The 11,031-nt window shown below is 51.0% G+C and overlaps 2 protein-coding genes across 10 annotated transcripts in view; one reads left to right on the top strand and one right to left on the bottom strand.

Annotated features, from left to right (window-relative positions):
* The first annotated feature begins 22 nt into the window (after nt 1-22).
* On the top strand, nt 23-2,383 carry PSMB4 (proteasome 20S subunit beta 4). Its single transcript, XM_030474040.1, has 7 exons — nt 23-270; nt 398-604; nt 949-1,095; nt 1,227-1,308; nt 1,394-1,510; nt 1,918-2,006; nt 2,247-2,383. Exons 1-7 carry the CDS (start codon nt 143-145, stop codon nt 2,257-2,259), a joined length of 783 nt encoding a protein of 260 aa, XP_030329900.1. The 5' UTR covers nt 23-142; the 3' UTR covers nt 2,260-2,383.
* Nucleotides 2,384-3,328: 945 nt separating this feature from the next.
* POGZ (pogo transposable element derived with ZNF domain) overlaps nt 3,329-11,031 on the bottom strand; it is a 28,469-nt gene continuing 20,766 nt past the window's right edge. For 8 of the 9 annotated variants that reach the window (XM_030473887.1, XM_030473890.2, XM_030473892.1 and 5 more), the window contains 8 exons: nt 10,358-10,504; nt 9,377-9,511; nt 8,704-8,876; nt 8,043-8,183; nt 7,395-7,454; nt 6,957-7,069; nt 6,198-6,222; nt 3,329-6,060 (listed from right to left, as the gene is read on the bottom strand). In XM_030473887.1, coding sequence (XP_030329747.1) covers nt 4,506-6,060; nt 6,198-6,222; nt 6,957-7,069; nt 7,395-7,454; nt 8,043-8,183; nt 8,704-8,876; nt 9,377-9,511; nt 10,358-10,504 — 2,349 coding nt within the window. In that variant the 3' untranslated portion in view covers nt 3,329-4,505. The remainder of the gene's footprint in view (nt 6,061-6,197; nt 6,223-6,956; nt 7,070-7,394; nt 7,455-8,042; nt 8,184-8,703; nt 8,877-9,376; nt 9,512-10,357; nt 10,505-11,031) is intronic. The other variant, XM_030473889.2, reaches the window with a different exon arrangement.

The raw sequence follows: 11,031 nt of genomic DNA, 5'->3' as shown, positions 1-11,031 counted from the left end.
CGCTCGGGAGACTTCCGCCACGCACAAGATGGCGGCCGGGCCCCGCCTTCCTAGCCGGGCTTTGGCCACGCCCAAGTGACGGCGGCCGGGAGCGGCCGCGCTTCCTCCGCGCGTGCGCAGCGCGGGCCGCACCGTCACCAAGATGGAGGCAGGGACCGTGCGGACGCCGCCGCCGCCGCCGTTCTGGGCTGGGGGCCCGGCCCCGGGACAAGCGCACGATCCCGGCGCGCCCGGCGCCGCCGCCGCCGTCCTGCCCTTCACCCGCACCCTGTGAGCGCGGCGCGGCTGCGGGGGGCGGGCGCGGGGGGGTCCGCGGGCGGTGATGCGCGGATGAGGCGGGAGGCGCGGCTGGGGGCGAACGGGGCCAGCGCGGCCGCGCTGACGGCTGGGTCCGCAGGAGCCCGATGGTGACGGGCACGTCGGTGCTGGGGGCGAAGTTCGACGGGGGGGTGATCATCGCCGCCGACATGATGGGCTCCTACGGGTCCCTCGCCCGCTTCCGCGGCATCTCCCGGCTGCTGAAGGTGAACGACACCACGATGCTGGGAGCCTCTGGCGACTACGCCGACTTCCAGTACCTCAAACAGATCATCGACCAGATGGTGTAAGTGCTCCCTTCGTGCTGTGCTCATGTTCCCCCACCCGTTTTCAAAGGGCTGGAATGGAGTTAAAGGCATTCCCTGAGCGGGGATAAAACTGAGCTGAAATCCCCCTTGTCCCTGGGCAGTCCCATGGGGACGAGCGTGTTCTCCAGCTCTCTGCTGAGCACGGGGGAGAACCGGTTTCAGTTATTCTTTGTGGCTTTTGGCTGATTCACCCGTTGTAAGGTCTTGTTTGAAAAAGTTGTGGGAGGGTTCCTGTGTCCTGCCTGCAGGGAGCTGGAAGCTGCTCCTGTGCCCGGGTGGTTTCCGGCTTTCCTTAGCTGGGTGAAATTCCTATCTCAATTAGGATCGATGAGGAGCTGCTGGGAGATGGTCACAGCTACAGCCCGAAGGCCATTCATTCCTGGCTGACAAGAGTCATGTACAACCGGAGGTCCAAGATAAATCCCCTCTGGAACACTGTTGTCATCGGAGGCTACTACAACGGCGAGAGGTGGGTGACGTGGGACGCGTCATGGTTCCTGCGCCTCCTTCCCCAGGGCTCTCGGGAGCCGGAGGCGGCTCTGGCTGGAAGCTGTGTCCGTCCTCGGTGCGGCCGCCACACTCACACCTCTGTCCTGTCAGCTTCCTGGGTTACGTGGACATGCTCGGCGTCGCCTATGAAGCCCCCACGCTTGCGACGGGTTACGGAGCGTACCTGGCTCAGGTAGAGTTCACCCTCGCTCGGCTCAGCTCAGCACTGCGCGACCGAGCTGCTGAGCACGTGGGGTTTTATTCGCTTTTCCCCACAGCCACTGATGAGAGAAGTCCTGGAGAAGAAATCCAGCCTGACGCAGGAGGAGGCCCGGGACCTGATCGAGCGTTGCATGAAGATTCTGTACTACAGAGACGCTCGGTCCTTCAACAGGGTGAGTGCGTGGCCTCGGCCTGCGCCGGGCTCGGGGGGCCCTGCAGTGACCCCCAGCTGGCAGCAGTGGGTACAGTGAGCTCCAGGCTCCCGAGAGCTGTTTGAGTCTGAGCGATGCTCAGCCCTGGCGTCCACTTAACCCTGGCAACGCTCCTCCCATGGCTGCAGTTGTAGCACCCAGAGGTTGCAATCTTTTAGCTTTGGAAGTGTTTCTGTCTGCTTCTACTATTGACTTCCTCAGCTGCTCACCGAGGAGAAAGTAAAACGTTACTGAATGCAAAGCCACGTTCAAAGAAACTTGTTTAATGACCATTGACTCGTCCTGGTCAGAGGTTTCACGGGGCCTGGCTGGGATCTGGGCATGGAATTCAGGCTTGACTGAGAACTGCCCGTGTTTTCTCTCCGCAGTATGAAGTAGCTATTGCAACAGAGAAAGGTGTGGAGGTGGAAGGACCCCTGACCCTGGAAGCCAACTGGGACATAGCTCACCTGGTCAGGTAACGCGCCCGTGAGCGTCGGTCTGAAGTTGGCACAGAATAAATGGGATAAGGGCATGTAACGCCTCTGCTTCAGCAGAGTCCCTTGGGAATGGGGTGGGTTTGTGGGTGCACCAAGGCTTTGCTGCCTTTGTGCTTCCCCAAAGCCCATGTCACTGAATGGCACCGCCCTAGAAGCAAAGTGCTGATTGTGTTAGTGCAGCTGGTGCCACCCTGCCCTTACCAAACCTCTTCTTGCAGTGGCATCGAGTGATCCCGGAGAGCTGCCCAGGCCGCGGTGTCCACGTTACCACCCTTTGTATGTGCTGTAAATCTGTTGCTCCTTTTGAAGCTCCGATCTGGCTTGTTTTACAAGTGAAATAAACCTGTTAAGACAAGGCTTTGTGTTTGTGCTACGGTTGGGATCCGGTTTGTGGGATGCTCCAAAAATACTGACCTCAGAAAGTCTCCTGGTACCGCGAGGTGAAGGTTAACGGTGGCCACGAGTCCTTATTTCTGCTGGAGAGGGGCAGAAAAAAAGAGCAAAAGGCTTTTGTTGTTTCCTGATGGGTTCCAGCACCATCCTCTGCCCACATCCGATCTGGCAGGCCCAGTCCCAGCACGTGTATGAGCCCTGGGCCGGCAGCACTCGCTTTCCCCATGGATCTGCTTCGAAGGTTTCCGAGTGGCAGGTTTGGATCGCTGAAGCGTTTCCCTGTGGGACTGGGATTAGCGCTGGGCTTGGCTGGTACTTGCTGGATCTTAGTTTAAATACACAAGTCGGGGTTAAGATTTGCCCCAATGAGAGGAGAAGGGCCCATGCTGTGCCCTCTGCTGCAGGCGGGCCCCACGCAGCTCCAGGCCAGTGCCCCCCGTAGGTGACAGCACAAACGGGGCAGTTGACGTCAGGTCCTTCAGTGTATTCTCTAACAAGGGAGACTCACGACAACGTCCCTGCTTCAACTCCTACTACCCGAGAGAAACAACAAAAATACTTACTCAGGAGAGGATTTTATTAATGATTTTTCAGACTTTTATTTAAAAACCAAACCTCATGGGGGAGAGAGCAGGTTGTTCCATCGCCCCCACCGCAGAGTCCAGGGCAGGCAGGGGCTGCAAAGTGAAATGGGACAGAACTCTGCCTCGAGTGTTAATGACATGTAAACACACTGAATGACCAACCACCCACCGCTGGCTTTCCTCAGGACATGCTCAGCGACCCCGCGCCGCCTCTCGTGCGGAGCACGGAGGGACCCGGCTCGCTCCGAGGATCCGCGATGCACTTTATATTAAGCATTACGATAGCACAAGAGTTAAATAGTTCTTCATAATAAAAACACATGTTTATAAATCCATTTCCCTGGTTTTATTAAATGTTCCACTTATGTACATTTTAAAGATGAACCATTTACAGGTCTGCACATGCTGCCTCCTGCTTTCCTTGGGTCATGGGGAAGGTTCACAAAACCTCTATGGAAAACAGAAAGGTGCAGGTGCTTCTGAATTCTGTATGTCAAAATGCTTTCCGTTTATACCATAATACATACAATTAAAAAACCCTCAAACATGCAAATTGTAGAAAAATTTAAGCTGGCAGTGAAAAATAAAAACAAACGTCTTCTTTTTGTGCATGTCACAGTTTGTTTCATCAAATGGGACTTCTAATTCTAAGGAACGTAGTGTCTGATGCCACTGGTTAAAGCAGGTTTATCGACTACGAGTAGTTAAAGGTCAACCTTTAATGGTCCGTATGGTTTTAACTCCCATCTACTGCACAGGAAGGTCAAGACTGACTTGACTTTCCTCTTCCACCATGTACCCTCTGTCAGTGATTCTTTGGAGCAAGGCAGGGGGGAACCACCGCACCGCGTGGAGTCACCGCGGAGCGCGCTCAGGGGCAGCACCGGCTCCCAGGTCGCGCTGCTGGCATTGAACAGGCCAATGCTTTCTCTCGTGTTTCAACCCCACGTCCAAATTCACAAGCAAAAGAATTTCTTGAAGAACTAAAAACGAAACAGAAAACCCAAACCAAACCCAAATCTCAAGGGCCAATTAGAGCAGGTTCACACAGTAGAGCAGTAACTCAGGTCTAAATTTCCCACAGAAACCTCAACCTCTGGGTCAAGTGTTAAAAAAAGAATATCTGTGTTAAGACAACCCAAAAGATTTATATACTGGTTCATTAGCTACATATTTTTTTTTTCTCCTTTCTTTAGAAATGGTCACATTGACAATGTATAATTCAAAACATTTCTGCACAATAAAAACAGAAACTATGATACAGTGAGGTAAAGAAAACGCAAAAATATTCACCCACAATATATTTTCAGAAAATACCAACACAGTGATTTTTCTTTTAAAAAAGCACAAAACTTATAAATGAACAGCATAAATGGCTATTTATCTGAGTGATCGCCTACGAATTTCCTAAACCCACAAATCCACAGGGAAGTGTAATGGTCTCATCCAACATTTATTTAAAAAATACCCCTTTCTGGATCGCGACGGGCAGAACAGTGCTCACATCTCCATCAGATCCAAATCAGCATCTTCGAAGCCATAGAAGGACTCAGTCTCGCTCTCCCCTTCGAAGAGCTGGTGGAGGATGTCTGGGTCTGCAGGTTCCTCGGCCTGGGCCTGGGCCTGGGGCTGGGGCTCGTCGCTCAGCTTCAGCTGCTCCTCCAGCGCGGTGATGAGCTCCTCCTGCATGTCAGCGTTGCGGGTGGGGGAGTTGGCTGTGCCGTCCGGCCCCGGCAGCACGCTGGCCACCAGGAAGGACTGCTGCACCAGTTCAGGAGAGTCACTGATGACCTCCAGCACCTCTGCCAGCCAGCACAAAACCAGCTGCAGAAGAATGTCCGAGTCGCACGTGGAGTCCGCCATCTCCTTGGCTTGCTCTTTCCACTTTTTATGCAAGAAATTTTTCACAGTTCTTTTTATACAAACATCCAGAGGTTGGATTTTGGAGCTGCAGCCGGCGGGGACAACAGCCGGCAGCGTGCTGGATGCGCTCAGCAAGGAAAGTACTTCCTCGGAGAGGTGTGTTCGGTGACAATCCAGCACCAGCATGCCCTTGCTGTTCTGGCACTCCGTGTGCTTCTGCCACACTCTGGACGACCACAACTCCATGACTTCATCATCGCTGTATCCGTTCTCCTTTGCTTCCAACACGATCGACTCCGGCACGTTGGCGGGCTGCTGGACGTGACCCCTGTAGAAGACCAATGTCGGGAGAACGCTTCCGTCGGCGAGGATCGTGAGGACGACGTCGCACCAGGGCTCCCCGGTTCCCACCGTCTGCAGAGCGTTCTCCTTCCGGTCATCGCTGCTCAGCACCTCCACGTCGAGGAACAGAGAGATCTCGTCGATGGCCGCGATCATGGAGAGAGGCAGGTCCTGAGTGTGGATCTGCCGCTGCACAAACTCGATGAAGCAACTGGCGTTGTCCTCCACGTCTTTGGGGAGCGGGTGAGCCACTGCCCTTCGAGTGTGCGTGCTGAGGTTGTGCCGCAGCATGAACCTCACTGCCCACTCGTAGGAGATCTTGAAGCCGCCCTCGAGGGATCGGCCAATCTTGGTGGCTTTCTGGAAGAGAGTCTCCTCGTTCACGGGCAGCTGCTGCTCCCTCTGTGTGAGGACCCACTCCGCGAGCTTCTCCTCCGCCTCCAAGCTCAGGTATTTGCCTTCTGACAGCGATGCCAAGTTCTCCTCTTGGAAAGCCTGAAACCTGCGGAGCCAGCGCTTGATGCGCCGCGGCGGGTTCCGGAAGTGCTCCGCAGCCTGTTCGGTGTTGCAGCACAGAGCAAACAGTACAACCCGCAGCTTCTTCACCGACAGCTGCTCCTTTCTGCCTGAGGGCTCAGGCTCCTTCGTTGGCTGCTCATCTTCCTGAGCATCAATATTTAAGCACTCTTCTTCCTGGCAGAGCAGAGCTCTGTTGTAGGCTGCTGGTGCCAGCTCAGGCTCCAGGTCACCTTTCGCAGGTAACACAGACTTTGTTTTCACAGTAGCAGCTTTACTTGGGGAGTAGGTAGGACATGTGTTCTTCATGCTTTTGTCCTGGAGCTGAATGTGCCTTGAAGGGAGAGAACACAGGAGCCTTCTTATAACCCAGAAAATAAAGCTGCTGAGGAAAAACAAACAAACCAGCCCCAGCCCCAACCCCACCGACTGGAAGAGCTGATGGCAGACAGGAGTTTGCAAACAGTTTACCTGGAATGCGATATCCAAGTAGGCCCTGTCAGGAAAAACAAAACACCACAAATGTTTGTATCTCAGCAAACAAACACTAAGTCAGTGCAAATAAACAAGGGAGAGGAATATTGGTGTCCCTCTGTTGTCTGTCACTACACTGTGGGAACAGCCAACACTCATCATCCGTTCAAACCTCAACCAATCTCCTCCTGTGCGCAAGTACCACCACATCCAAGCCAAGGGGGGGCTGCTCAGCCAGGCAGTCACACTGAGCAGTCCTTAGAGACAAACAGCACAACTCCACATCCATCTGAAGTGAGGAAAGCTCAGCTTTGGCCAGATCCCTGCAGGCAATGCCCCTGCACTAGGCCAAGGGCTGGAACACCACTTACAGGCTCTATTCAAAAGGCAGCATCAGCAGCTGCTTAAGGCCTCCTGGTGTCACGGAGGTACAGTGATGTCTCAGAGGAAGAGAGGAACCCACTGAAGCCCTCAGCATTGTGTCTCCCTCAGAAGCTCTCAGAGCAGCCTTACCAGGGACACAGCCGAGCTCCAGGCAGAGCCAGTGTCACTCAAAGCTTAACTCTCCAATCTCCATAACGCTGCAGACTCATTCAGGCAGTTCAGGAGGTCCTGACACTACATTTTACCATAACTCAGGACTCAGTAAGTGCTCATCCCAATGCCAAAGGCGTATTTGACCTGGGGTCTGGGAACTGGTGTATTATGTCCTACATTAACGTTTTGCATCTTTTCTGCTCCCTTTCAAACTCTTACCTCGGAAAATAATGTTACTAAACTCGTGTGATGGATTGAAGACCAGATGTTTGGCCATCGCATCACCCTCAGATGTTACAAAGGGACAAGAGGAACAGGACAGCTTTACACCACTGGAAGGGGATGGAAAAAGAAAAGGAGAGAAGTGAGCTGCTTCTTCATACCAGATATGAGAATAAATCTATCCCCTCACTAACAATGAGAAAAGTCACCCTCCAGTGCATACAGGCACTGTCCCCACCCCAGAACATTAACTCCCACTGGAAGGCAATGGGAGTCTCAGCACGTTGCCCTCAATTCAACCTGTTTTCCCGTGTGGCAAAAAATAAACAGAGCTTCTTCAGAAGCAGATCAAGAAAGAACAGAACTGGAAGATCAGACAGTGAATGTGCATGAGCTCCCCAGGTGATTCAAGTAAGATGACAAGTTTTCCATTACCAGGCAGTGTAGTTTTTAAATAAAGCCAAGTATTTCGGACTCTTCCGAGGAACGTGGTTGCTGTAAGACAAAAGAGTTTATTAAATGTCAGAATTATTCTGGGTATTTAAAGAGCTACAAAACCCATGCAAAATACAGCACATTTACAAAGACAGACCCAATCCTGGCTTTAATATTGTTTTGTCTGCCAGTCCTGTATTCAAGGAGATGAAAACTCCCTGTCTAAATAAACCCACCTGTAGTACAGTAACATTTAAAAAGCCCAGATTCTGGAGTAACTGCTCTGCCATCCCACTGTGTGCTCAATCCACAGTCCTGTACAGACCCCAGGCTGCAGAAGTGTATTTTTTTCCTTCCCTTTTAAGAAGTTTTAAATTATTAAATCTGAGAATTTTGCAAGAGATCTGAGGAGCACTGAAGGTTGGCAGCTCTGTGCACAGTGTGCAGTGCACACCCCAGGAGCTCCACACTGACAGCTCAGAATCAATCTTGTGCCCACTCTCCTCATGTCACTTAAAGCCACTCCCCACATCTGCGCTGATACACGTGTCCAGTGTCTTCCAAACCACTGCAGCCTGCTGGGATTTCCCCCTCTCCCTTTCTCACAGTGCAGACAGACCCACAGGAGGGATTTCAGGAGTTACATACTTGATCATGTGGTTGGCGTAGGCTCTGGAGCAGCAAGTGCTGTAGCGACACAGCGAACAGTGCACGTAGGTGGGGAAGTGGTTTGGGAAGTCGGGGATTTCGAAGCTGCACTCCAGACAAGTCTGTCTGCCCAAGACACTCCTGAAGAGAAGAGGGATGTTTCCATCAGTGTCTGAACAGGTATCGTGGAGTTATAACAATCAGCAGGACACAGAAGAATTTAATGACATGTGAACTGTCAGAAGCCTACAGTCAAGCTACTCTCATCCTGCACCCTAGCTCCCGGGGTGCCTCGGTGCCAGGCAGGACATTTCCCACTTGCTGTAATCCAGAGTAGACCATGGAAGGGTGGATTAATAAATAAAAAATAATAATGATAAAAAAATACATTGAAGACAAGGCAGCAGGACACAGGGTGGGCAGAAAGCCCTTATGCTGGTGAAATCCCACTGTTTCTAGAAGAGCACTTAGCTAATTCTACGTTTTGCAGTTTCACCTGAAGGGCTTTCAGAATGTGACTTAGCCCTGGGTTTGTGGGAAGCTGGGCTCTCCTTGCTGCCCGGTGCCCAGGATCCTACTACCCGTCACTGCGGCACTGACAAACTAACTACATTCCCTGCAAGAATCTTTGGAAATGGTAAATTTAGCAAAAGGTTCTGACATTTTTTTGACCGCTCTCTTCTGGACGTTCCTCTGGACAGGCGGGTACAGGAGGATGGGCTGGGGGTCGGCAGCAGATGCCAGCGGAGCGGCTTCCTGTCCAGTGCCCTGCGGCATGTCATTTGACGATATTGGCACTGTCCGTGGCTGTCCTCTAGATGCCCTGATTGTAACCTGCAGAAAACAGATACACCCATACCTCCTAAAACACAAGGGCAGAAGTGATCTATCCAAATTCAGACTCCTCTGCTTGGAGTAGTCTTTCAGGCTCTTAGCAGAGAATAAAGAGGTGCTCTCAGGACACAACTTGTCCCACCCAGGGCAGCAGTAGCCTAAAAGAGGACACACGACTTGAGCCCCAGAAGTGCCTGTTTGTCCCTAATGACTACAGAGGGCGTCCAGACAAGTAGTTCAGATACCTTACTTAGGAGAGTGTAACCTCTGGCGTGGCACTTTCACCTCCTCTCTATCTCACTTACTGTTTCTATGAAGTATCTGACGAACTAAGCACACACAGCACGGGCAGAACACAAAGTGTTCTTCTGGCCCAGCGAGTGTGGTTTAAGTGATGCAGATGAAGCAAACCTCAGTTTTGCAGCACTTAATAAATACACACCACTACAGATGCCCAAGGAAACGAGGACAGAGCCCTGCTGTTAACTTGGATTTCTTACCTTGGTTCCAGGTTTCAATCCTTCTAATTGTTTGGGCTTTCGGAAAGTTTTGTGGTGCTGCAGCTTGTGTTCAATTTTATCCTTGGCAAATAGGAACTGGAGTCTACACTTGTTGCAATGATAAACACTCTTCTTCTAAAGCAAATGTAAATGAAATAGAATTCATTGTAGAGAAACAGAAGTCACAACACAGCAGACCAAAGGCAGCCCTGTTTTTCTTTAGCATCTCAATGTCCCTCCCCACCAAGCCCCACATCTGGAGTGCTTTGGGTTTAAATGTTTTGGGTTTAAATGTTTTGGGTTTAAATGTTTCAGGTTTTTAATTAAACCCACCAGGCTCTGCAGGGACACCAGACTTGGCAGTGCCATGGACCACATCTCACCCAGCTGGTTTAAGCCAAAGCAAGGCAGGCAGCAGAGCAGCACGGGCAGCGCTCCTTCTGGAGCTGCCTCACCTCTGCCTCTCAGGGGAGGGGGCAAATCAAGCCAGGCACTTGGCACTACACTTCTGTACTCTGAAAGCACCCTTCAGCTACACCCACGTGAAATATGCTGTCAATACAGCCAACATACATGGCTCAGAACACTGAGCTACGAAAATGACATTCATTTGTTATTTATTACCTGGAGATAAAAAAAATTAACCCCCAAATGAACATAGAGCCCACTGTTGGTTTATCATCACGTGAAGCAAACACAGTCCAGCAAAACATGCTTTTTTCTGCTAAGTAACAACAATCTGTGCTACTCCCAAAGGAGCAACGCCTCTTCTCTTCAGCACAATCCCTATGAAAGGTCTGGAATGACAGCATGCAAACTGCATTTGCTATGGAGTGAATACAGCATCTACTCAAAGCCCTCCTTCAACTAAAGTTTGCTTTCTTTTTTTATTCCAAGCAAACCCTTAGCACATGCTCACTATCCACAACCTCTGTGGAGATCAAGCCACCTCAGGCAGAGCCCTCAGGCCTGTGGCAGTACCTGGTGCCTCATGAAGTGCTGCTGGAAAGCATTCCCATTCTTGAAGACCTTGAGGCAGTATGGACAGAGCAGGTGCCGCGTGTCTTCATGGATCATGCGGAAATGGCTGTCCACCTCAGAGTAGAGTGAGGAACGGTACTGGCAGACCTAAGCAGCAGAGAGGACCAGTCAGCAGTGAAGTAACAGAGCAATCCATCTCATATCTACCACTGCAACATGGAGATCGTAACAGCCATGCCCAGATCCCCAAAGATACTTATTATCAGTGGAGTTTAGGAATCAGGTCCTACAGAACCTGCTAGCTTATTCCAACTGCAATATACTAAATCAAGCAGTGTATATTCAGAGCAGTTTGGAGAAACAGATTTGAACTACTTGTATAAAAAGAAAGTAGTGACAATTCAAGCTCCAGATCCAAGAAAAAAAGAAAAAAAATAGAGGAATAAAGGCAGAGACAGTCAGTCAAAGCAGTTGGAACATATTAAAGAGCAGCTTCGTCAGGGTCTATGCAAAATGCAGAATTTGGAACATCATGTTTTATCATAACATATTTTAGAAGTTTCTTCTCTTTCTTTTTGGAGGGACAGTGTTAGGACCTCTGGGTGGAGATGACACGTTCAATATCGATGCAAGCACAAATCTCATGGCAACAGAGTGTCAAGAAAAGGTATCAC

Source organism: Strigops habroptila, chromosome 22 (genome assembly GCF_004027225.2).
Source record: "Strigops habroptila isolate Jane chromosome 22, bStrHab1.2.pri, whole genome shotgun sequence".
NCBI classification, from domain to species: Eukaryota; Metazoa; Chordata; class Aves; order Psittaciformes; family Psittacidae; genus Strigops; species Strigops habroptila.
The sequence above is the reverse complement of the archived record's forward strand: the minus strand, read 5'-3'. Positions and strand labels throughout refer to the sequence as shown.

Bases quoted from the DNA above. Each gene is read 5' to 3' on its own strand.
- PSMB4 (XM_030474040.1), top strand. From the start codon at position 143: ATGGAGGCAGGGACCGTGCGGACGCCGCCGCCGCCGCCGTTCTGGGCT. The intron at 1,096-1,226 runs GTGGGTGACGTG...CTGTCCTGTCAG, and splicing joins GGCTACTACAACGGCGAGAG to CTTCCTGGGTTACGTGGACA. The intron at 1,309-1,393 runs GTAGAGTTCACC...TTTTCCCCACAG, and splicing joins ACGGAGCGTACCTGGCTCAG to CCACTGATGAGAGAAGTCCT.